The following is a 24,865-nucleotide window of genomic DNA, read 5'->3' on the forward strand; positions in this document are numbered from 1 at the left end:
CGGACGGAGCAGCGATTTGAAACCACGGTCTGACCACACAGGACGACGACTGGAAGGAGACGTTTTGTTTCTTTTTCTTTTTCTTATTATAATTAGGGATCAACTGATATGGTTTTATCAGGGTCGATACTGATACCGATTATTAGTAATCAAGGAAACCGATATTTAACCGATATTCATTTGCAGTAAAAATGAAAACTTTGGTGTCAGAATTTAAAAATAACACACCAGGGATCAGACTGAATACAGTCAACAGTTTGTTTCTGTTTTGTTCACTGTGAAAACCTTTGGGACATTGTTAAACAGCCAAGAGAGACGGCTTCGTTAGAGCCAAAGGAGTGCGTTTATGCGTTTAAAAATACATTTATTTTATTGGTTATCGGTGAAAAAAAAACGGCCGATATCGATTATCAAAAAAAAAAGGGAAATATCGGTCGATAATCGGTTGAACTCTGATTGTAATTAAATTCAATAAAAACGTTTTTCTGATTGAATGTGTCTCGATGTGACCAGACTGAGATCTGCTGCAGCAACAAAGCGTCAGTGCGGCGGCTTCAGGACGGAGCCGCTTTAAGAAAATAAAAAATAAAAAAAGTCGTAAAAGTTTGTGAAACCAGCACAGGAGGAGGACGTGAGCGGGACAAACCGGGCACCGTCCGTCCCGTCCGTCCCGTCCCGTCCCGTCCCTCAGCACTGCGTCTCCTTGGTGTCGATCTGGTGTTGCCTCTGCAGCCGGAACATCAGCGCCTTCTCGCTGCGACTCACCGCGCTCGTCTCCGTCAGGTCCTCGAAGGAGCGCCGCCGCTGCTCCGAGCGCTGCGCCGGGCGGCCGAACGCCTCCTGCAGCGCCTCCTCGTCCAGGTGGGAGTCGAAGCTCGGGTCCTCCTGGATGGTGGCCATGCGGGGGGAGTCCAGAGGAGGAGGAGGAGGGGGGAGGAGGGGGAGGAGGGGCCGCCACCGCAGGAGGAGGAGGAGGATGGTGAGGAAGATGACAGCAGGAGTCTGGACCGGGGCCGAAGCCGAAGCCGGAGACCGGCGGCGTGCTGGTCTGCTGCGGACCGGACGGCTGGAAGCGCAGGTTGGTGGTCGGGAAGGTCGGAGGCTTGAAGATCCGGACGGACGCGGACTCCAGGCTGCTCAGGAGCTCGGCATTCTGGGAAAATGAACAGAGTCAGTTGAGTTTGATGTAGGGATGTCACGATTATAAATTTTCTTGGATAAATAATCACGGTAGTACGATTACCACGATTATTATGCATTAATTAATTTCACAACACTATATATGAATGTGTAAAATCAAATATAGTCAAAATATAACTACATTATTGATAATATACACAAAATATTTTAAGTATCTATTAATATAGGACCAATTATTACTCCCCCAGAGGAAGTATTTGAAATATTGAAGTCATTAATTGTCATCTATACCAAATGTTTGAGTTTATTTTAATAATTTTTTACATTTTATTATTACAAATGGCACACCGACATTTAAATTCCTACCAATTTAATGTTACGTGAGGTAAATGGACCAGTTTCTGTGCATTTACCTTTACTTTGGCGCTACATCTGCCGATACGGTTCCGACAATCTTTTTTGGAGAGTGACAGTATTTAGAAATCTTTACGATTGATTAATTGTGGCGTTTAATACCACGATTAAAGCAGAAGTAAGTGATATATTTGTGTTAATATAAGTCTTAAATAGTTCTATCTTCCGACAGCAATCACTTACATAGAGTGTTTGGTCTGAAACACGGGTCTCTCAGTCACTCTGCTCTGCTCTGAGCCGAGGAGAAAACATTTATCGTATCCTACAGTTTTTATCCAATGAGGAGAGAGAACGGCATGCAGGGCTGTGTGTGCAGCCAAGGAACGCCGTGAATGTGGCGACGTAGGGACGAGGACTGTTATGGTGCGTTCAAGGAAACTCGTATTTTTCCGACCGTGAAGTGGTACCAGTTCGATCTGGTACGAGTTCATTACGTTACGAGTGGCCGTTATAGTGACTTTCACCGGTAAAACAGGTCGGAAAAACACGAGTGGGTTGCCTGAAATGCTACAAAGTCGTAAGTTGTGACTTGAAGCTGTAATTTACGATTTCAAAAGCCTGCCTGGAACGCAGCATTAGCGAAAACGACCGGACCACTTACTTCTGCTTTAATTGTGACAATAAGTAATCGTGACATCCCTAGTTTGATGGTTAAAGATGAACTCTCTGTGTCTCTAACCTCCTCTCCATGTGCGTTTGTTTTCAACAACGAAGCCGGTGAGAAATCAATCCATGGAGCGGTGGATAAGGTTATTTATCATCTACCATGTTACCATGTGTATATCTGTGTAGTCTTATCTGTCATAAACAAGAGATTACGGGTTACGTTTGTGTGGCGGTGCCGCAGAGACGAGAGCTGGGACACCGGGTCGGAGGCTCTGATCTTACAAGGTTGGTTTTCAGCCAAGAGACGCTAGGTGGAAGGCAGAGAGCCTCCATTCTCCCAGGTAATGATTCGTATCAGACATATTTCCTCCTTTTGCTGCAATTTCATTACATTAATTGTGAAAAACAAGTAATTGTGACATCCCTAAAATACACACAATCAGATACTCACACTGGGGAAGAACAGAGACTTTGTGGTTTGCTCGTATTGTTTATCCAGCTTCTTGTCCTGAGAGAAGAAGATAAAGAAACTTTATTAATCCTGAAGGAGGTTGTTCACAGAAGAAAAGACAAAAGACAAGAGTAAACTAAACTAATCTCTGCACATCTTATAAAATATATATTTAAATGACTGTCCACCTGACCTATACAGACTAAAGACAGGAAAGACTTTATCATCTTCAGATTCTGTCTGTAGCACCTTAATCCCTTAATACTCATGAAAATACAGTGGTAATACGTCTCTGTAACGCGTCAGTCAGACAGTGTGACTGACAGTGTGTAGTTTAGTTCCTGACAGAGACAGAACGGAGCGACTCACCACACAGTGGACCAGGATGCTGATAGGAACCCAGAAGAGCAGAGAGAACGCCACCACCGACCCCACGATGTTGTCGGCCAGAAACTTCCCAAACGTGTTGATGTCCAGTTTGTCGATGAAGTCCCACAGACGCTCCACCACGTCCTGCACCTGCTTCATGCACTTCCCCTGCAGGAGACACACACACACACACACACACACACACACACATTGACACATCCTGCTCGTCTTCACTCACTGGGTCTCATTCATGAAACGTGAGTAAATCTGTGTGTAGATTTGCACATAAAAGCTCACTCTACTAAAACTCTACTCCGGATTCATGAACGGTGCGGGAAACTCAGATTTGATCGTAAACACGTGTGTAACTTCATGAATGCCAACCCATCATAAACTAACAACACACCCCCGGTGATCAGCAATTAGCATAGATCTCCATACATGAATAGCCATATAAGGAGATCCTGACTACCATATTAGGAGGTAGGTGCATCCTGCTCACCTGCGGCCATGACGCAAACGAGGAAAGAGGGAGAGAGAGAAAAAAAGAGAGATCACGGATCAAAGTCATTTTGGGTGAAGTGGAGTCCAGAAAAAATATGTAATTATTTTCTGTTAGTAGTGGTGTGACTGGGACAGGTCAAAGGCTGGAGGGAAGAAACAGATGTAGTGAATTAAGTAGGCCTATCCTTGGTTGATTAAAGAACCGTTTAAGAAGTAAGGCCAGAATAGTTCGATATGAAACATGAAAAAAAATAAAAATAAAAATACACACAACTCCAGAGCTACAGCAGCGATGGGAGGAGGAGTCTCTTCACAGCCTCAGCTGTAGAGGAACATGGTTGGATCAACACATGAAGTTATATAGGCAGGTTATATTGTTACAGAAGCACCAGCCGTCTGTCACAGCTCCATCCAAACCGGTGCCGACTGCGCTGCTGCGCAGGGTGAAGTGTGCGTCCACCGAGCGTATTGTAGCAACACAAATACGTTTTTTCCGGTTTTATATCAGATTATTATCATCATAAAATGGAGCCTTGCCGTGTTTGTGCGTGTCCGATCCCTAAAACGTCTCTCTCTCCAAATATTTGTAATTGTTTGTCATGTTTAAATTACGTGTTTCAAAGGCATCGGCGTATTTTGAACATGAGAGAGAGTAATACGGATTAAAACTGTAATTTTCAACAGTGACGAGCAGTATTTATTTGCATTCCTACATTTACACAAGCGCTACACACAGTCCGGAGCAGGTGTAGATTTTGTGAGTAGCTACGAAAAAATCAGCACTACTAAAAGATTGATGAATGCGGAAATCCACGTAAATTTGCGCTGCTCAGGGTAGGTGCTGTTCCATTCATGTTTATAGTATCTGGACCCTCACAGACTCTCACACTCAGTCACTTTACAGCTGACAAAGAGAGAGGGAGTGATGCTGCCTGTCGCTCAGGTGGAGCTGTGACGGAGCTGTGTGTTGATGCTGTGTGTGTGTGTGTGTGTGTGTGTGTGTGTGTGTGTGTGTGTGTGTGTGTGTGTGTGTGTGACAGTAACATCTCGGCAGACGACATGCTCTACACGGAGACGGACCTGGAGGACAGCATGGAGAAGATCGAGACCATCAACTTCCACGAGGTGAAGGAAGTGGCCGGCATCAAATTCTGGTGTTACCACGCCGGACACGTGCTGGGCGCCGCCATGTTCATGATCGAGATCGCCGGCGTCAAGGTAACGGACGCTCACCGCCACTCACATGACTCAGCTGTTCAACCCTCTGTTGGTGTTTTGTTTTTTGCTTTTTTACTTTATTTTGCAAATAAATCGATGTACAAACCAATAAGGCAAATAGTAAACTTGTAAATATAAATAAATACAAAACATAAGATATAAGAGCATGAAATAAAATAAACAAACATCAAATAAACAAGACAAAGAAAAGAAAGTATGTACAGTAAAGTAAATAAATTAGAAAAATTAAACATTTCAATCAATAATCGATGTGACCAGATCAATAAACTGAGTCTGACAAACAGGAAATCAGAAGTAAGGCTTCTAAAACATGCAGCATCCCTTCAAAATAAAAGCATGGAAATACAAATCCTTTTAAAAAAAGAAACTGTTTTTAACACCGTGTTGTCCTGCACTTTATCGTCATCATGTCTAAATGGAAGCGCATATTGATAAGTAATTTCATCAACTCACAAAAAATATTTCCCAGAATGCACCTCTTCACCTAAACTTCATTATCACATAATATCACATTATGTAAATTATAAACATATGAATCGCAGTGATTCACTCTCTCTGCTGCGACAAAGAACAGATGTTATTATGATTTATTTATCTTAGTTGGAGCAGAAACAGTGAAGATTAAAACGCAGCTGTGTTTTGATTAAAAAGTGATTGATTGAAAATCCTAATCAATAATCACAGACTTCAGGCTCCAGAGTCAATTTCTCTTCATTTGATGAGCAAAATAAACTGTTTAAAGACGTCGCCTCGGGCTTTAAGTTGAAGGATGGTTTTATAATTTTAACATTTTGTTGAATAATCCAATTAATAATCAACAAATGTATACTTTTAGATCATTTTATTCATTTGTATGTTGTGTTAATCCTATATATGCTGGTGTTGATGTATAATTAATTCAAATATCATGACAAGGAGAGTTTGAAGGTGATCCGTGACTAAATCTGAAGTTAATTCCCATCTACTGATTACCTTGTTTTAACCAGTCAACAGGCCTCCTGAGGTGTGTGTATATTAACCTACACCTGAAATACACAGCATCATAAAATATGCATGCACTTAAACTTTTATATGAAATAACAGGGTATCCACGGGGTCTTAAAAAGTCTAAAATTTGAAAATCTAAATTTTAGGCCTTAAAATGTCTTAAATTTGTTGAATTATTGTGTTCAAGTCTTAAATAATTTTAGACAGGTCTTAAATTTTCTTATGCCCACCATGGACGAGCATTTCACTCGCATTTGCCCCTAAAAAAAAATACATGTGTGAACCAGGAAAATCACAAAAAGAAAGAGCACAACCTGCGATTGGTCAAAAACTACAAATCCCACAATTCTCTGGCCTCAACAATAACAGTAGTTAGTGTAAGTAAGGGAGAGTGGAGCTGTCGGTGAAAAGAGGAAACAACGCCACGTCTGGTCCTGTTCTATGTTGTTCGTTCACACCGTCACCGTTTATTCGTTACGTCCGCGGTGTAAAAGGCCGTGACGCAAAGACGCGATTAGGCGCGAGACGCGATTAGGCGCGCGACGCGGTAGACGCGACTTTTTTTTTTTGCGACGCAATACACCCGATTTGTTTTGTGCGACGGGACCTTCGCGTCTTCGTCTGTTTCATCGTATTTCAACGAGGAACGCTTTTTTTTCGCTCGAGTTGTGACGCGCGACCAAACGCGAGATACGCGGTTTGACGCTCTTTTTGACTCGTGTCAAAACAAATTCACGAGCCCGCCAACAACTTTTTTTTTTTTTCAAAGCAGGTTCAACTGGACTTAGTTATTTGTCTAGGAAGACGTTTCACCTCTCATCCAAGAGGCTTCATCAGTTCATGTAGCACAGGGGTGTCAAAGTCATTATAGTTCAGGGGCCGCATTCGGCCTTATTTGATCTCAAGAGGGCCGGAACAGTAAAATGATTGCATTTGCATATTAACCTGTAAATAACAAGAACTCCACATTTTTCCCTTTGTACTTTGTGCAAAGTACATTATTAAGATGTGTACAGTTTATGAGCTATCCTTTTTACAAAAAAATATGAACATTCTGAAATTTAGGGCTGGGCAATATGAACCAAAAGTAATATTGTAATATTTTTTTTAACTGAATGGCAATATAGGATATACATAGGCCTATAGCCTATTTATACTATTTCCATGATGTAATTATGAGTTTCCACCAATTAGCAGCCAGTAGCGGCTTAATATTTTTGTCAGAGGCAAATCCTTAAAAAGGCTGTCAGTTCTAGGTCAAAACCACATGTGGCAAATGACACAGACAATTGTAGGTATTGGGCTGATATTAAATTGTAGCTATAGGAAAAATACATCTCCCTCTCTCTCTCTCGCTCTCTCTCTCTCACACACACACACGCACGCACGCACGCACACACACACGCACGCACACACGCACACACACACACACACCTGTAGCTGCGCTGTCCCTCTCCTCTCTCTCTGTTCCCCTCCTCTGTTGCTTTGAGCTCCCAGCTGTGCGTGGATACGTAACTACAGGTTATATGTGGCTTATCACCGGGCCAGTTCTGCCCGCGGGCCGGTCCCGGCCCGCGGGCCTTGACTTTGACACCTATGATGTAGCATCTGACCAGGCTGGGACTGGTCCAACTAACTGGTCTGGAGACTCAGTATAAGTCCAGTTGCTTTCGATTTAACCTCCTTTGAAATACTATGACCTGGACAAATGAGAATATGCACAGGCCTACAACAACATTTCTGCTCTCATCGACCATGGTTGAGGTCACAACGCTGCTCTGTAGCTGCTCTGGAAGTCCGAGACACTGAGGCCAAACGCCGCCGTCGCTTCTGATCCATGTCGGCGAGTTCCGGGCTGATGAGCTACAGAGACTTTAGAGTCAAAGGAGCAGTGCGTCGCTGTGTCGGACTGTTTGGATTTAATGAAGAAGCTGCACAGAGTCAGGTGAGCAGAAGCTGCCCCCCCCCCCCCCCCTCACCGTGGAGCCGCTGCTGTCTCACAGCCGCCACCGACCCCTAGAATAAAACACCACCGACCCCTAGCGTGACGCACAGTATACTGTTATGAGACACATTATGCATCCCAACTGTCTTTTTTTTTAGAGGATTTTTTTTTTTTAACCAAGAATGCGAAAAATCATGATCCAGGGGCCAAAATTCGAAACAAATATATTTTTAATCATAATTCTCATTATTCTCCTGATGTCGGTTTAATGTAAACAGATTGAGCTGATACGCGAGAGTAATGTGACAGCGGGGCAGTGCTGCAGCTGCTGTGCTGTGATGGACCTGATCAGACTGGTGGTGGTCCACAGTCAATCAGTCCCAGATCCTCCACCGTCAGCAGATCCCCCGAAAGCCCCCGCAAATAATACATCGACAAGAAGTTAAGTGGCAAGTTGCACCTTTTCGTCGGCTTATTATTTGCGGATTTTTTTTTTATAGCCTATATAACGTCACTGCAACATGCGGCTCTCAGTGCTTGTCGGTGTTGTGTCTATAAATTGTGAAATAACTTTTCCTCAATAGAAATATGAGACGTGGTCGATAGGTTTCATTCATCCATGTTTTGGCAGACAATACAAATAACCAATGATAATGAGATTTCCACCGCGTCGAACCAATCATGTGGCTGGAATAGAGCCAGTCAACAGTAACATGTGCATTTGTTTGGGTTGCTGCAGATGTGCACATCAGCTGACACCGCCAGAGAGAGACACATAACAGCCGCTTCAAGGAGACTAGCGGACTTTTTTTTTTTTTTAATAGCCTCTTCATTCATCTTGGGCGGGGGGCGGTGCGCCGTCTTATAATGTTACAGAAAACCCTGCATTATGTTTTTTACAACTCGTGTTCCTACACTATAGAGACAACTTGCTGTTGGCTCTATATTTCAAGAAACTTGTTTTCTGTTTAAAAGGCACAATTCACCCATCTTTTAACCGGGTAGTTACGTCTCCAGTCTGTCGAGCGGGCGAGCGCACAGCTGATGTGCTTCCATGACAACAGACGCACGGATTCAGTGTGGACAGAGAGCGTCAGATGTGACGCGATTGTCGGACGCTCGTTCGCGTCGCATCCAGTTAGGACACGGTGTGAGCAGCCACATCCACTGCGCTCTGGATCAGCTGATCGGTGCTCAGGTGACGTTAGATCTTCACTTTTTTAAACTCATACAAAGTGCAGCCAAACAGCAGGCTGAAGAGAGAGGACCAGCAGCAGCAGCAGCAGCTCTGACAGCTCCTCTGTGGCGCTGCAGACAGGCTGCAGGTGAGCTGGCCTGAGAGCAGAGTGCCGTCTCTTTTTTTTTTTTTTTTTTTAGCAGCCTTTGTTACAGATAGGCTACATGTCCATGTGCATGTGCATGAGAACTGATTTTGAATCGAAGAGACACCCAAATATTCACATCCTTCAGTCCAGGCTTTTGAAAAGAGAGTAGCCTATAAAATCAGCTTCATGTAGCAGTTAACTTTAAAATGGTTCGAATATATTGCTGCTGAATAAATCTGAAACATGTGATGTGCATTTTTTGGGGGGAAATATGGCTTCTGATATAATAGTCTGTAGACATCATCATCATTCAACGTTTTCACATGGTCTGGTGTTAATAAAGCAAACTAAAAATCGCAAAAATAAAATCAAGAATCGGTTGAATCGAAAATCGATTTTGAATCGAATCGTGACCCTAAAAGTCGGAATCGAATCGTGAGCCACCCAAAGATTCACATCCCTAGTACAGAGACCTGCCACAGTGTCATGGTGCATTAATATAAACTTCAACCTCAGAGCTGTCAGTCCTCAGACTGTCCTGACTGTCCCTGAACATCACACAGGGATGCAAACAGCGCGCCGAAAAGCGAAACTCGCTTTTTTCATGACCAATTAGGTGACTTGTGTGAATCGTTCAGATCCGAAGAGTTTTTGTTTTGAGGGGGGGGGGGTCTCAGCGTCTCAGCTGGGGTCAGTAAAATGTTTTTCTAACAGGCTGACAGTGACAATCACGTGAGGCGAACTCATTCATGGTCTCTGATTATACTGATAACAGCCGACCTCCAATGTAGACGCGCGACATGCACCCACGTTACCCAAAGCGGTGACGCCGTTTTTTCCCCCCGTGCACGTCCGCGGCGCACAGCTCCACGGACATGCACGGTTCCCTACGTTGCTGTGTCAGGCAGGTGTTTCCATGGAGCTCTGCCCCGTTTCAGAGGTGCAGGAAGCCCTGAGTGGAAAGACGTCGCCTCCGCCATGTAGAATGTGTTCAATTAAAGTGAAACTAACACATTATATAGGCCTATATGTCCATTACACACCGAATGGGATGTTAAATCCCATGTCTTTATTTATTCAGTTTATTTTAATAGTAATAATTATGACTAACATTCAGTGAAGACCTAAAAATCAGTATCTCCAAAATTGAAATATTGCAATGGTTTTTATTTTTTTAAAGCATTTTTAATATAGAAATGTTGGCCTTCTGAAAACTGTCCATCTATATGCACTCAATACTTGGTTGGGGTTGAACTACTGGAAATTGACTTTTCTGTGATATTGTTAATGGTGAGCCCCCCCCCCCCCCCCGCCAGACAATACCTCTCTTTTTTGGTCCTGACCCGTTTGCATCCCTGTATATGTGTGTGTGTGTGTGTGTGTGTGTGTGTGTGTGTGTGTGTGTGTGTGTGTGTAGTTGTTGTACACAGGAGACTTCTCCCGTCAGGAGGACAGACACTTGATGGCGGCGGAGATCCCCAGCGTCAAACCAGACATCCTCATCACCGTGAGTGGAAGCATTCAAACCGTTCAAACTTTATTTAAACACAGAGCACAGACACTTAACATTGAACCTGTGTGTGTTTGTTGTGTGTGTGTGTGTGTGTGTGTTTGTTGTGTGTGTGTGTGTGTGTCAGGAGTCGACCTACGGGACTCACATCCACGAGAAGCGGGAGGAGCGAGAGGCTCGGTTCTGCAACACGGTCCACGACATCGTCAACAGAGAAGGTCGATGTCTGATCCCCGTGTTCGCTCTGGGCCGAGCGCAGGAGCTGCTGCTCATCCTCGGTGAGACCACGGCAACAACGACGCCATGACGACGCACGGCGACCTAAGAGTGGCGCTTTCCCTTCAGCTGAGGGAAAAATAAATTCAGGCTTCAAGTTTTATTTACAAGATTAAACTAAGGGACGTGTTTCTGTCTATGGATCACACCGAAACATTTTCATTCACCATACACACTCGTTAAAGCCCCAGTGTGTAACTTATTTGGCTTTTTAGTAGCAAAAATCTAATATTGCTTTCATAAATACGTATTTCACTGAAGTCGAATCACACCCGCATACAAATGAAAGCTTTCTGGTACCTTAGAATGAGTTGTTACAAGTCGTTACAAATACATGAGTGGGCGACGCACCGAACCGAGGCGGCCATGTTGCATCGTGACCGTAGGTAACCACGGAAACTCAGCAGAGCTGTCGGCTCGGCCTGTTAAAACTGTCACCACTGTGCAGGGCTGTTGTTAGGAATTCTGGGCCCCCTTAAAGAATACTAAAGTGGGCCCCTCCCCCTAACTTTTCCAGTTTTTTTTCTTAGACTACGTATGTATTATCATTTTTTATTCAGCCTAGTAGCCTACCTTGTTTTGATGCTAATGCAACATTACACTGTAAAAACCCAAGTATCTTACCAAGAATATTTGTCTTATTTCTAGTCAAAATGTAATTTCTAGTCAAAACAAATATCATTATACTTAAAATAAGACTCATCATATTAAAAGTAGCTTGTTTTTAGACACTTTTTACTTCTTTCAAGCATATTTTCACTTGGAATAAGTAGAAAAAATATGATAGTGGAACAAGTTTTTCTTCCTTATTACAAGCACAAAAAACTTACTTTCACTGGCAGATTTTTCTACTTATTTCAAGTGAAAATTAGTTTGAAACAAGTAAAAAGTATCTAAAAACAAGTTAATTTTTAGGTTATGAGTCTTATTTTAAGTGGAAAGAGATTAGCTTTGACTAGAAATGAGACATTTGGACAAGAAATAAGACAAATATTCTTGGAAAGATGTTGAGTTTTTACAGTGTACTATGAGTATTAGTCAGGGTCTTACACAGAATAAATCAGTCATACAAAGATTATTCTACTGGGGTTTTTTATGGGGCCCCACTGGGCGTTGGGCCCCTAGAATTATCATCACCTTTCTACCCTATACAACGGCCCTGCCACTGTGTAGTGTGAGGAAGGACGGAGGCACTGGTGTTGCATTCAGGTGCAGTCAGGCAGACGGCCGTCGGCAAACCAACCGGATGTCATTTTACTCGACGAGAGAAAGCCGGTAAAACGTGGGTCGGGTAAACAATACGACATCACCATGACAACATATTGCTACGCCTGTATTGTTTTGCCTCGTGCTGGCGGACCACTTGTTTACATAGACGCTTGTTTATCCTGATACATGCAGCGTCTGTTGTCTGTCTGACGTCTGCCCGATTTCACCTGAATGCAACATAAAGAATACGTTCAGATATGCAACCGCACCGCTAGATGGGGGGAATTCCTACATACTATACCTTTAAAGAGGAACTATGCAAGATTTTTACCTTAAAGGGATAGTTCAACATTTTGGCAAATTGCTCCATTGCCATAATCCCTATAGTCATAGCAGTAGGTTCGTTAACTTTATTTGTGTGTGTGTGTGTGTGTGGACCAGACGAGTACTGGCAGAACCACCCGGAGCTCCACGACATCCCGATCTTCTACGCTTCGTCTCTGGCCAGGAAGTGCATGGCCGTGTACCAGACCTACATCAACGCCATGAACGACAAGATCCGCAAGGCCATCAACATCAACAACCCCTTCGTCTTCAAGCACATCAGCAACCTGAAGGTTTGTTTTGTTTTGTTTTTGTTTTTACTTTTCTGTCCTGTTTTATTGTGTCGTCAGGTTTGTTCTGTCCTTTGTTTTCTGTTTTGTCTGTTTTGGTCAGTGTATTGTCAGTGTATACATTGTGTATGCTTAGGGTTGCAAAGGGGCGGAAAATTTCCAGTTTTTTATTCCAAATTGGAAAATATCCATGGGAATTATGGGAAATTATGGGAATTTATGGGGATTAACTGGAAATTTGGGGTAATTTAAACAAACTGTATCATATCCAAACATAAATGTAAATATTTTGTTTTGTCATAAGCAGACATCCATGCAAAATAACAATACAATTAAAAAACATGACATTTCCACAGATTTATTTGTGAGTAGAACTTTATCAAGTTTTAATTCTTGTATGAACAATCAGCTATTTTACTGAACAACAAAAACATGAATATTGAGTAAAATATTACTAATTGCTTATTAAGGGCCAACCTTCAATTTTGTAAATTTCGGATTTATTCCCGTTTATTCCCATAGAAAGTTTCCGATATTACCCGATACCCGATATTTTGCAACCCTATGTATGCTATTGCCTGTTTCCATTGTCGTTGTCGTTTGTTTTCTGACGTGTGTGTGTGTGTGTGTGTGTGTGTGTGTGTGTGTGTGTGTGTGTGTGTGTGTGTGTGTGTGTGTGTGTGTGTCAGAGCATGGACCACTTCGACGACATCGGGCCCAGCGTGGTGATGGCGTCGCCCGGCATGATGCAGAGCGGTTTGTCCCGGGAGCTGTTTGAGAGCTGGTGCACGGACAAGAGGAACGGCGTCATCATCGCCGGCTACTGCGTGGAGGGGACGCTCGCCAAGGTGGGAAGGAATCGAACCTGCGACACCTCGGGTCCCTTCTGCAGTTTTTAAAAAAAATTATTATCACCGGAAGTGAAACGTTTCCTCCACTGGTTTTTAGAAATGTCACAGGGTATCCGCGGATCCTTAAAAAGTCTTAAAAAGTCTTAAATTCATGTATCTAAAAATAAGGCCTTAAAAAGTATTAAATTTATCAGAAATTTCTAAGATGGTCTTAAATACAGTAGTCAAGGGTCTTAAATTCATGGATTAAAGTTCTCCGTCGCCACGACGGATTTCCGTCAATGGGAAAAATGAGGGGGGGAAAAAGGCTACACGTGTTTTTGTTGTGGTTTACTAATGCTGCTCTCGGTAATTTCTCCCGCTAATTAGTGAAGGAAAAAAAAGTAATATTGTGGGGGATATTTTTCATTCTATCTGGCAACCCTGGCCTGCCTGCGCGTATGAGCAGAGAACTTCTAATATTGTCAATAGACTGGCTCTGGTATGAGCCCGGTAACGTGACAGTCTTTCTGGAGGCAGTGATACGCCAAATCGCGTTGGGTCTCCTGCCGTCGTTGACGTTGGACCGAGCGGACCTGTTGGTCCGAGTGGCCGCGGTCCGAGCGGACTTGGCGGCGCGCATTCGGTTTCGTTGTTTGTTTGTTTTTTCGTGAATGTCCGCGGCGCACCGCTGCATGGACAACTTATCAGAAAGCAAACATTTCCATATTAAAAATGCTTTTTTTAAACTTTTTTCTATACATTTTGTCTACATTTATTCTAATTCATTGAGATGCACCTGTATGCCCTCCTACAGTGGTTTGGTCATTGTTGGTCTGGTACTCATTTCAATACTCTGCTAATTTTTCCATTGTCCTTGAGTAAAAGTTGTGTGAGTGATTTCAGTGTCAGTCGCGTGCAGACTCCTTCCTTTCTTCCTTGGTGCTTTTTCTAGTTTTGTATTGATTATCAGTTTGTTTATTAATAACAGACAATAAGTAAACTTGACTGATTGTCATTGAGGTTGTAGTACAGTGGGATCCCCAACCATTGCTTAGCCTATATTTATAGGATTTTTTTTTTTTTTTTGGTCTTAAATTTCATTCAAGGTGGCATTAAAAAGGTCTTAAAAAGTCTTAAATTTGACTTGCTGAAACCTGCAGATACCCTGTGTCAGGTCTGTGTTCACTTTTGGAGACAAGTTAAGAACAACAGAGAGTGAGAGAGTGAAATAAAACAAACAATCACAGCAATAAATAAAAATAGACAATAACAGCTGTAAAATTAGTTTGTCTGCCCCAAATGCATCTTTCTTTATTCATAACTTCTCCTTTAATCGGTATCTTACAGTTTGGTGATAATAACTGCGATGGCAAGAACAACAACACAAATAACTCTGACTGAGAACAGTGTAATTGCTGAAACAAGATCTTTTACAGTGTGTGTATCTGAATAAAATAAGACTCTTATTTAAATTATATTATTGATCGGCATCGATAGATATTCCCAGTATTGGATCAGTCCGGTCAGTTTTATTGATAATGTTGAGTTTAATGTGGCTACGTAACAAGAATCTGAATCTGTGACATACGCCTGTGTTAACGACATAGGACCGATCAGAAGAGTGTGTCGTGTTGCGTTCAAGTGCTGCTGGGATTTAACTTTTAATAATATATTTATATTATTTTAAATGATTAAACTTTTCACACAGGTTATTTAATGTACTGTGTGTGTGTGTGTGTATGTTGAATTGAATTGAATTGAAATTTGTTTATTTCGGTCATACAACACCAACATCAAAATCGACCATTTTGTGTGAAACAGTTTAGCCAAAACATATTATACACAATTGCAACCACACACACACACACAAAAAAAAGAAAATATCATACAGTGACCGAAAAGGGAATAGGCTGAAGCCCAAGGCTTATATTTGCCTATCCTTTACACTCTATGAAATTAAATTACCTAGAATGTCAGCAGTCCACAATAATAAGATGAAAATAATCATTACTGTATTTTATAATTTTTCATTATTTCACATTTCAAGGCTTTCTTTAAACTCAACAAAGAACTACATGTCTTCAACTCATCACTGAGCTTATTCCACATTTTAACTCCTAAGACTGAAACGCATTTGTATTTTATATTAGTTCTCACTTTACACATTTCAAAAATCAATAATCCTCTTAAATTATAGTTTCCTTTTCTTAATTTAAATAACTGAAGGATACAAGCTGGAAGGCTGTTGTTCTTTACTCGAAAAATGATTTCCATTGTCTTTAGGAACACAATATCTGAAAATTTTAATGCATTAGATCTTAAAAATAGTGGGTTGGTAGGTTCACAATAGCACTCTTTGTTTATTATTCTAATAACTCTTTTTTGAAGCTTGATTATAGGGTCTATGTTTGTTTTATAAACATTTCCCCAAACTTCAACGCAGTATGTCAAATATGGAAATATAAGAAAATAATATAAAATATGCAGACATTTCTTATTCAACATGTCCCTTGTTTTATAAAGAATGGCAATGGATTTGGATATTTTTCCCTTGATATATTCTATATGAGGCTTCCAACACAGTTTATGATCAATAATTACTCCCAAAAACTTAGTTTCATATACTCTATCGATTTCCACTTGATTTAATTTTAATTTTACTTCACAATTGGTCCTAGCACCGCTAAACACCATACATTTTGTTTCTTTTCATTTAATGATAACTTATTAATATCAAACCATTTTTTTAGCTGAAACAACTCTACTTCTACTGTCCTCAGCACTTCCTTCAAATCCTCCCTGAACAATATACATTAGTGTCATTACATACATTAGTGTATGTGTGTAATATGTGTGTGTATGTGTGTTGCAGCACATCATGACGGAGCCTGATGAGATCGCCACCATGTCGGGACAGAAGCTTCCTCTCAAGATGTCGGTCGACTACATCTCCTTCTCCGCTCCTACCAGCCTACCAGCAGACCAGCGAGTTCATCCGGGCGCTCAAACCGCCGCACGTGGTAAAAACAACACACACACACAGACACACACACTATTTAAATCCACACTATTTAATTAAATCCACAAAGCGATGTTCCTGGATCCTTTGGGTTTATTGCGACACACTAACAGGCAAAAAACACAGTTTTTTCATGCACTGATCAATTTTGAGATTTTGGGATATTTTTCTCTCAGAAAAGTGGAAAGAAATGGTAGAAAATCCACATTAAGGTTTTTTATTTTACTTCATTTTGTCTCTTTCATCAGTAGATTTCTCCTAAATTCACCAAAAGTTATGTCAGGTATCACTGTAAAGCTCTCTCTCTCCTGAACAATTATGTGGATCCAAAAATTGTCATTTCCTCCGTATCCGCAGTCAATCGTAAAAGTGCGATTCACATTAATGATCTATGGAATTTTACAGTACAAGTCTTTAAAGGCCGTTTTCTCAAAATGAGTTTTTCCTCAGACTCTGGACCCGAAATCTCCACTTCAGCAGCACCTACAGACACCTAACCTTCCAGTTTTATTCCTGTCTATATTCTGAAGGTTTTTACAGAGGGGATTGTTAATATATCATCCACAGCCTGATTTATACAACATTTTACTCCTAAAAACATGGCGATATTTGAATTTTTAGGGCTGGTGACAGTATTTTCTCATTTACAGAGTGATAAAGAGAGATATCCAAAATCCTCCTCTGTAAAAACTTCTGACTCTAATATGTCAACAAAATAAAACAAGAATTTTGAAAGGTTCTTTATCCATTGTTCAGATTTCGGTTCTGGAAATGTATGCAAATTAGCGCATATTTCATCAGATATTGCCTCATTTACATATTTAAACATAAAACTTGACAAAACTTGTAATACAAAAAATATTTGTCTTAATGTAAGTGATAAACTTGGGAAGTTTCATGGTGAAATCTGTTGGTTTATTTTTTTTCCCTATTCACCTGCAGTGTCCCACCTTAATGCAGTTTGTGTGTGTCCGTATGTGTGTGTCTGTGTGTGTGTGTGTGTGTGTGCATGTGCAGATCCTGGTGCACGGCGAGCAGAACGAGATGGCCCGGCTGAAGGCGGCTCTGATCCGAGAGTACGAAGACAACGACGAGGTTCACATCGAAGTCCACAACCCGCGAAACACTGAAGCCGTGACGCTGAACTTCAGAGGAGAGAAACTGGCCAAGGTGTGTGTGTGTGTGTGTGTGTGTTGTTGTTGTGTTGTTGTATTGGTGTGGGCCGTGTTGTTAACTCCCAGCATGCTTTGCTCCGCTGTGCTGTGCTGCAGGTGATGGGCGTGCTGGCGGATGAGAAGTGCTCTCAGGGTCAGAGAGTCTCCGGGATCCTGGTGAAGAGAAACTTCAGTTACCACATCCTGACGCCGTCCGACCTCTCCAGTCAGTCTGCGTGTGTGTGTGTGTGTGTGTGTGTGTGTGTGTGTGTGTGTGTGTGTGTATTGTCAAACACTTATTATAATTGATGAATGTTTAATGTTTTTGATCCGTCAACAAATGTTTCAAGCTGCTTCTGTCACAGAAAGTAAACCTCAACATCTGGACTGATTGGTTGGTTGGTTGGTTGATAGAAAGAAAGAAAGAAAGAAATAAAGAAAGAGTGAAGGAAAGAAAGAAAAAGAGAGAAAGAGGTGGAAAGAAAGACAATAGCTGGGTTTCCATCCAAGTCGTATCGAATTTAAAAGCGGATTTTGTGAAAATGCGCAAAAAGCAAAGCGAATTTATGCCCGTTTCCATTCATTAGTGTTTTGCGATTAGGAGGAGTGCACCGTGAGATTACGTCATAAGAGAGCGTGAATGTATCCAACAGTTGACACTCAGATGACACTCAACATCATGGACAATTTACGTACTTTCCGGACTATAGACGCACCTGTATAATCCGCACCAGCTACATTTTAAAAGAAAATACTGTACATATTATATAGGCCGCACTTTAATATAAGCTGCAGGTTTTCATGTTGTAACATGAGATATTTACACAGAAAGACAGTAGGAACTGTGACAGTCCGCTCGCTTTTCCGCTGTTTTGGTTATGCTCAATTCGCATAATCTGTTTCCATCACAAAAACTCGCATTTCCTTTATTCGATACGCTGACAAATCCACCCCCTCCAAGCGTATAAACTTTTATGCGCATTTACTGCCTTTATTCGAATTTCTTGCGTTTCCATTCAAGTATTTATTCGCATTTTCACAAAATGCGCATAAGAAAAGGTGGATGGAAACCCAACTAATGAAAGACTGAAAGAAAATGCAAGAAAGGAAGACCAAGAAAATAATAATCAGAAGGAAAGAAACGAAGAAAAAAGAAAGAGGGAAGATAAAGAAAGAGAGAAAGAAAAGAAACAGGAAAAAAGGAAGATCAAGAAAGAAATAATCAAAAGGAAAGAAAATAGAGAGAAAGAAAAGAAACAAAAAGGGGCAAAGAAAGAAAAAGATAGTAGGAAGAAAAAAGAAAGAAGAAATACTTAGAAATACTAAAGAAAAAGAGAGGGAAGGAAATGAAAAAAAAGAGAGAAAGAGGAGGAAAGAAAGACAATGAAAAGAAGAAAAAAATAATCAAAATAATAATAAAGACAATGAAGGTAGAAAGAAAGGAATATCAAGGAAGAAATAATCAAAAGGAAAGAAACAAAGAAAAAAAGAGAAACAAACAAACAAAAAAGGCAAAACAAGAAAAAGATAGTAGGAAGAAAAAAGATGGACAGAAAGAGAGAAGAAATAGAAAGAAAGACAAAAGGCTACAGAAGCAAAGAAGAGAGAGAAGTGACAAAAAAGTAAAGAAAGAGAAAGACATGAACATGAAGACGTGAAGAAAGTAGAGACATAAATGATGGAGTGACTAACAGACTCCTCCTTCTCCTCTTCTTCCACATTTTCCTCCTCCTCCTCTTCCTCTCCTCCTCCTCCTCCTCCTCCTCAGACTACACCGACCTCGCCATGGGAACGGTGAAGCAGACTCAGGCGATCCCGTTCACTGGACCGATCTCTCTGCTCGTCACGCAGCTGCGCAGCCTCGCGGGTGAGTTGGCTCCGCCCCCTTCGTCCTCTAACTCCTCCTCCTCCTCTTCCTCCTCTTCCTCTTCCTCCTTCCTCCTCCTCCTCCTCCTCCTCCTCCTCCTGCAGTAGCATAGATATACAGTATATATACTGACTAGATGCCGCGTTCTGCTTCTCAGCGTACATCAACACGGCCGCCATCTTGGTCCGGGGTTCTGACCATAGACATAATATACGTCTGACCAGCAGTCAGACCGGTCAGACCCTTGTAGAACTAAGTTCAGTGTGTTTATGCATGTGGGTGTGTGTCTGAGTATGTAAGTTGAAGAGTTCCAGTCCTTGAACTCGCGTGTTCGTTTGATGAAGTACGCAGGAGACGTTCAGTTACAAAATTTTAGATATTTATTTATAAAAGAATCAACTGGGAAAAGAGATCGTGTACAGAGCTCCGGACCAGACTAAGTTTCCCTGACCAACATGCCGCAGCAGCATCAGTTCACGAAGTCTGATGCTGTCTACTGTCCCTGTCCGGTTTTATAGTTACTGATTACACAAATGCAAGATATGATGTAATTGATGTAATGTGCATCCTCATTGGCTGGAGTCCGTACGCCATGACCTCGTGTCTGACCCCAATCTCATGCTTGGTGCTGATTAGGGATGGGAATCGAAAACCGGTTCCTCTTCGGAACCGGTTCCAACTTGGATCAATTCTTGGAATCGTGTGCGTGTCTGCTTTAACGATTCCCTTATCGATTCCGTTTGGTTCAGAAACTCGCGCATTAATTGATTAATGACGTTACGTAACGTTCCGTTAAAATCAATCTTCATTATAAATGAGGGTGCTTAGTGTTTATATCCACGTGTCACCGTTTGTTCTCCCAAAATAAAGTTAGTGGCGTGTCTGCGTGGAGCGGAGCTGCTGACAGATGCAGCTGACAGTGACGTTTCTTCATCACTAACCTGTGAGCCAGAGCCTCCCTCCGGTCCTCCCTCCCTCACGCCGTGAGGACAGGTCAACGTCTCCTGAACAGGCTACATATTCTTTCTGTTTTTCTCTCTTCATTCTAATCACTTCCTTTCAGGTTTTGCTCGTAGCCAGGTGAAACGGTAGCTGCGCCCTGTGTCTTTTCTCTCGCGCGCTCTCTCTCTTTCGCTCGCTCACTCGCTCCGCATAAAAACGAACGTTATGAAAACAATAACTAGTGAGAAGATACAGATGCATAAAAACCATGTAATGGAAACATTGTTAAATTCCTCCTGTGAGCACAGCTGCCCCACAGCCACAGTGGTCTAGTGTTAACCTGTCCAGGCAGGTCGGTCCTGTCAACTTTTTTAATGTCAGAAGCCATTAATGCAGTGTTTTCAACCTTGGGGTTGGGACCCCATGTGGGGTCGCCTGGAATTCAAATGGGATCGCCTTAAATGTCTAGTAATTGATTAAAAATAAATAAATAAATAAATAAACTAATTATTTTTCACAATCTTAAACAACTATATTCTTGATAATTATAGATTATTGTGATGTTATATATCAAAGTGCCCATAAATCAGACCTTGCCTCACTCAACATAGCCTATAACAGACTCTGTAGATTTGTCCTTGGATTGTCCTTTTCTTACTCATCACTGCACAATGTACACTAGACTCAACTGGCCAACATTGAACATGAGAAGACACATGCACTGGTTACAGCTGATATACAAATGTATTTATTTTAATTACCCATCCTATCTACAGCAGTATCTTATACCATATACAACAAGTTATCATATCAGACATTCATCGCAGCCCTTTTTTTCTGTTCCCAATGTCATTAAATCATTTGGTAGAAGAGCTTTTATGTTTAAAGCACCTGCAGATTGGAACAACCTTCCTGCTAATATCAGATCCAGTTCCTCTCTTGGTATTTTCAAGCATGCTTTGTCTTCTCATCTCATGGTGACCTGTTCCTGTTCTCACTGAAGACGCATTTCTGATTTGTTGATCTGTTACTTATCATTATATACTGTCTTTTTAGTCCCAGTGTTGACCTTTGTGGCCCTACTATGGTTGTTTTGTTTTGTCCCAATGTAGTTACAATAACTGTGGTTTGTCCTTGTTTGTACTATTGTTCTTGTCTTTTGGTTTGCTTGTTTTGTTTGTTTATTTGTCTGTTTGTTTTTCTATATTGTTGAGAACATGTTTGTCTGTTGAATCTATGTTTGTCTATATGTTTGGACCCCCTCGAAAACGAGATGATACATCTCAAGGGGTTTTATCCAAATAAACAAATTTCAATATATTCACTTTCTTGAATAAATCAAGATAAAATAAAATGCAGCATATACAAATATCTGAGCTTGCTCATCTTGAATGAGGGTCACCAGAAATTTGTGATGTCAAAAGGGGTCATGAGCCAAAAAAGGTTGGGAACCACTGCATTAATGCAAACAAACCCATTTCTCTTTTATTCCCTCACCCAATGAGAATCGATAAGAGAATCGATAAGGAATCGAATCGATAAGCAATATCGATAATGGAATCGGAATCGCTAAATTCTTATCAATACCCATCCCTAGTGCTGATCAGCTGTTGATAGCTCCTATTAAACAAGGGACAAGAGAAAGAGAAAAGGACAAGACACGCAACCCCCTGCATTTGTCAGCCTTCCCCTGTGTCAGCTGACTATCACAGTTACACTAGGTACGAAGACCAGATATCCCAATTGTTTATCAAACAACCAGTACACTCAGTCCCTGTGTGTAACTGCTACTTCCCCTGTCATGTGTAGGCTATGTCATTCTCTGGGCTGTAAGAGCAAAACACAGTAATTACACCAATTATAGAAAAGTTGATTACATGCTTCATTATTAAACTGATTGTCACGAGCTTATCATATGTCTAAGGCAAATGTCAATATCCCAAACATTATAGCAATATACGATTTTGGGGTAAATATCACAACAAAGTGTATGTTTAATACATAAAAAAAAAATTATAAAGATTTTTTGTTGTTGTTGTATCATAAACATATGTCTGACATTTATAATAAACCAAACGGCTTGAAAATCGGTTGAATATTTGGTGAGTTATGGCGATTTTAATGGTTGATAGACGTCTGCCTCTGTTGATTGATGCAGTAAGTAGACACGGCTTCCCCCTGACCAAGATGGCCGCCGCGTTGACGCATTCCACTCAATAGAGTTGCCTAGGAACGCGGCATCTAGTCAGTATATATATATCTATGCTGCAGTAGAAGCTGTAACTTCCTGTTTCCTCTGTGTGTGTGTGTGTGTGTGTGTGTGTGTGTGTGTGTGTGTGTGTGTGTGTGTGTGTGTGTGTGTGTGTGTGTGTGTGTGTGTGTGTGTGTGTGTGTGTGTTTCAGGCGACGTGGAGCAGGTCGAGGGGACGGAGAAAATCACGGTGAAGATCTTTAAGAGCATCACGCTGGTTCACGAGGCCGGGATGGTCGTACTGGAGGTCGGACACTCGAACGCAACACGACACTTTTTACACTCATCATCCACCACATGTCGCCTGAAGTGGCTAAAACTCACCTGTTTATCAAAACTTTATTAACTCTGAGCACACGAACACGTCTGTTTTTATTTAAACCAGTTTAGAAACATTAAATATACAGTTTATAACATGATTATGTAGCTGCAGTCAGGTTTTATTAATGCTCAGTATTTGTTCTACATGTTTATTTCAAACTATTTTGTATATTTTATAATTTTATTTATGTTTTTAGACACAGATCTCACTCAGACCTGGTTACAGATACATTATTAGCCAGTTAATACATTCATTACACAGATATATACAATAATTATGACAATTTTTTATTTTTATCACACTTTTTCAAACACTACAAAAATCTCAACACAAATAAAACAGAGAAGAATGTAAAAACAACAGACAATTGAAGTAAAAAACTCTATGAACTAATTGATGCAGCAATAAAATTTATAAATCAATAAATAACTGAAATAAAATTATTAATAATGAAAATGTTCTCGTCTCAGTGGGTCGCCAACCCGCTCAACGACATGTACGCAGACGCCGTCACCACGGTGATCCTGGAGGTCCAGTCCAACCCCACCGCCCAGAAATGTCAATGAACGCATCACGAGGGAATTTATTTTAATTTCACTGATGAACAGAAACTTTACTGACGCTTGTTTGTTTGTTTGTTTGTTTGTTTGTTTGTTTGTTTGTTTGTTTGTTTGTTTGTTTGTTTGTTTCAGTCCACGAGGGCAGGAAGGAAACCTTCGACATGGAGCTGTTCGTCGAGCGACTGGAGCTGATGCTGCAGTGAGTCTGAACACCTGTAGCTACACCTCGAAAATGGTTTTAATGGTTAAAATATCTGACAAAACTGTAGAATCTGACACTTTTTAAGTTAAAATTAAACCTAATTGATCCAAATATAAGAGAATAAAACTTTTAAATGAAGGTAAAGATTAAAGATTTTCTGTTTTCACCTGGTAAAATGTTTTTTTTTTCTGTTTCAGCGACATGTTCGGGGACGACTGCGTGAATTTCAAAGACAGTAAAAGCCTGAGTGTGACGGTGGACGGAGTCACGGCGTGCATCGACCCAGAGACCAGAGTGAGTCCAGCGTCCCTGACATCTATTCTATACACGAACATTAAAGGGATAGTTCAATATTTTGGCAAATTCGCCTACAGTATAGGGTTGTCACGATACCAGAATTTCAGTAGTCGATACCAATACCTGTGAATTTCCACGATTCTCGATACTAATTCGATACCACGATTAAAAAAACAAAAACAAAACAGAACCCATGTACTTTTAAATTCACTACTTTATTGAAAAACTGTTTCAACATCTTTTTGCACAGAATTTAATAGGGCTGCCCCCAAATAGTCGACCAAGCACTGGTTTGACTAGAGCACTGGAAAAGAGAGTAACGACACCACCATTGACTCCCGTGGTAAGGGGTTTTGCTCCCCGAGTGGCAGGATATGGGTCTTGCAAAAGCGCCAGAAAACTCATTCACTCCAATGTAGCTATGTGTGTTGCCATTGCTTGTAGATTGATGAAAACGGCCGTGTTTTTGTTTTTAGGTGTCTTGGTCATATCAAATTACACTTGTAATTTGTTTATTTGTCCGTCCTGGGTGAGGGATCCCTCCTCTGTTGCTCACCCTGAGGTTTCTCCGATTTTTTCCCTGTTAAAAGGGTTTTCCATGGAGTTTTTTTTTCTCAGTCGATGTGAGGGTCTAAGGACAGAGGATGTTGTTACGATGCCATGTAAAGCCCTTTGAGACAAACTGTTTGTAAAAACGGGCTATACAAATAAAATTGCCTTGCCTTGCCTTGCCTTGCCTTGCCTTGCCTTGCCTTGCCTTGCCTTGCCTTGCCTTTATTACAAAATGTAGATTGAAAAACATTAATGTAGACAACTATTTTTTTTTATT

The 24,865-nt window shown here is 41.2% G+C and overlaps 1 protein-coding gene and 1 pseudogene across 2 annotated transcripts; one reads left to right on the forward strand and one right to left on the reverse strand.

Moving 5' to 3' along the window:
* Nucleotides 1–687: 687 nt before the first annotated feature.
* Nucleotides 688–3,142, reverse strand: LOC146960687 (disintegrin and metalloproteinase domain-containing protein 17-like). Its single transcript, XM_085772153.1, has 4 exons — nucleotides 2,981–3,142; nucleotides 2,612–2,668; nucleotides 959–1,153; nucleotides 688–885 (listed from the first exon to the last, which is right to left on the reverse strand). Exons 1-4 carry the CDS (start codon nucleotides 3,137–3,139, stop codon nucleotides 688–690), a joined length of 609 nt encoding a protein of 202 aa, XP_085628279.1. The 5' UTR covers nucleotides 3,140–3,142.
* A 1,401-nt stretch (nucleotides 3,143–4,543) lies between these two features.
* LOC146960688 (cleavage and polyadenylation specificity factor subunit 3-like) lies at nucleotides 4,544–24,033 on the forward strand (annotated as a pseudogene). The gene is made up of 13 exons (XR_015035393.1): nucleotides 4,544–4,702; nucleotides 10,398–10,487; nucleotides 10,618–10,768; nucleotides 12,417–12,592; nucleotides 13,279–13,437; nucleotides 16,295–16,442; nucleotides 17,459–17,611; nucleotides 17,713–17,821; nucleotides 19,364–19,462; nucleotides 22,808–22,902; nucleotides 23,448–23,535; nucleotides 23,670–23,736; nucleotides 23,937–24,033. The product of XR_015035393.1 is annotated as a cleavage and polyadenylation specificity factor subunit 3-like (transcript).
* The last annotated feature ends 832 nt before the right edge of the window (nucleotides 24,034–24,865 follow it).

Source organism: Trachurus japonicus, unplaced genomic scaffold (genome assembly GCF_045865225.1).
Source record: "Trachurus japonicus isolate A0001 unplaced genomic scaffold, Traja_1.0 AP030132.1".
Lineage (NCBI taxonomy): Eukaryota > Metazoa > Chordata > Actinopteri > Carangiformes > Carangidae > Trachurus > Trachurus japonicus.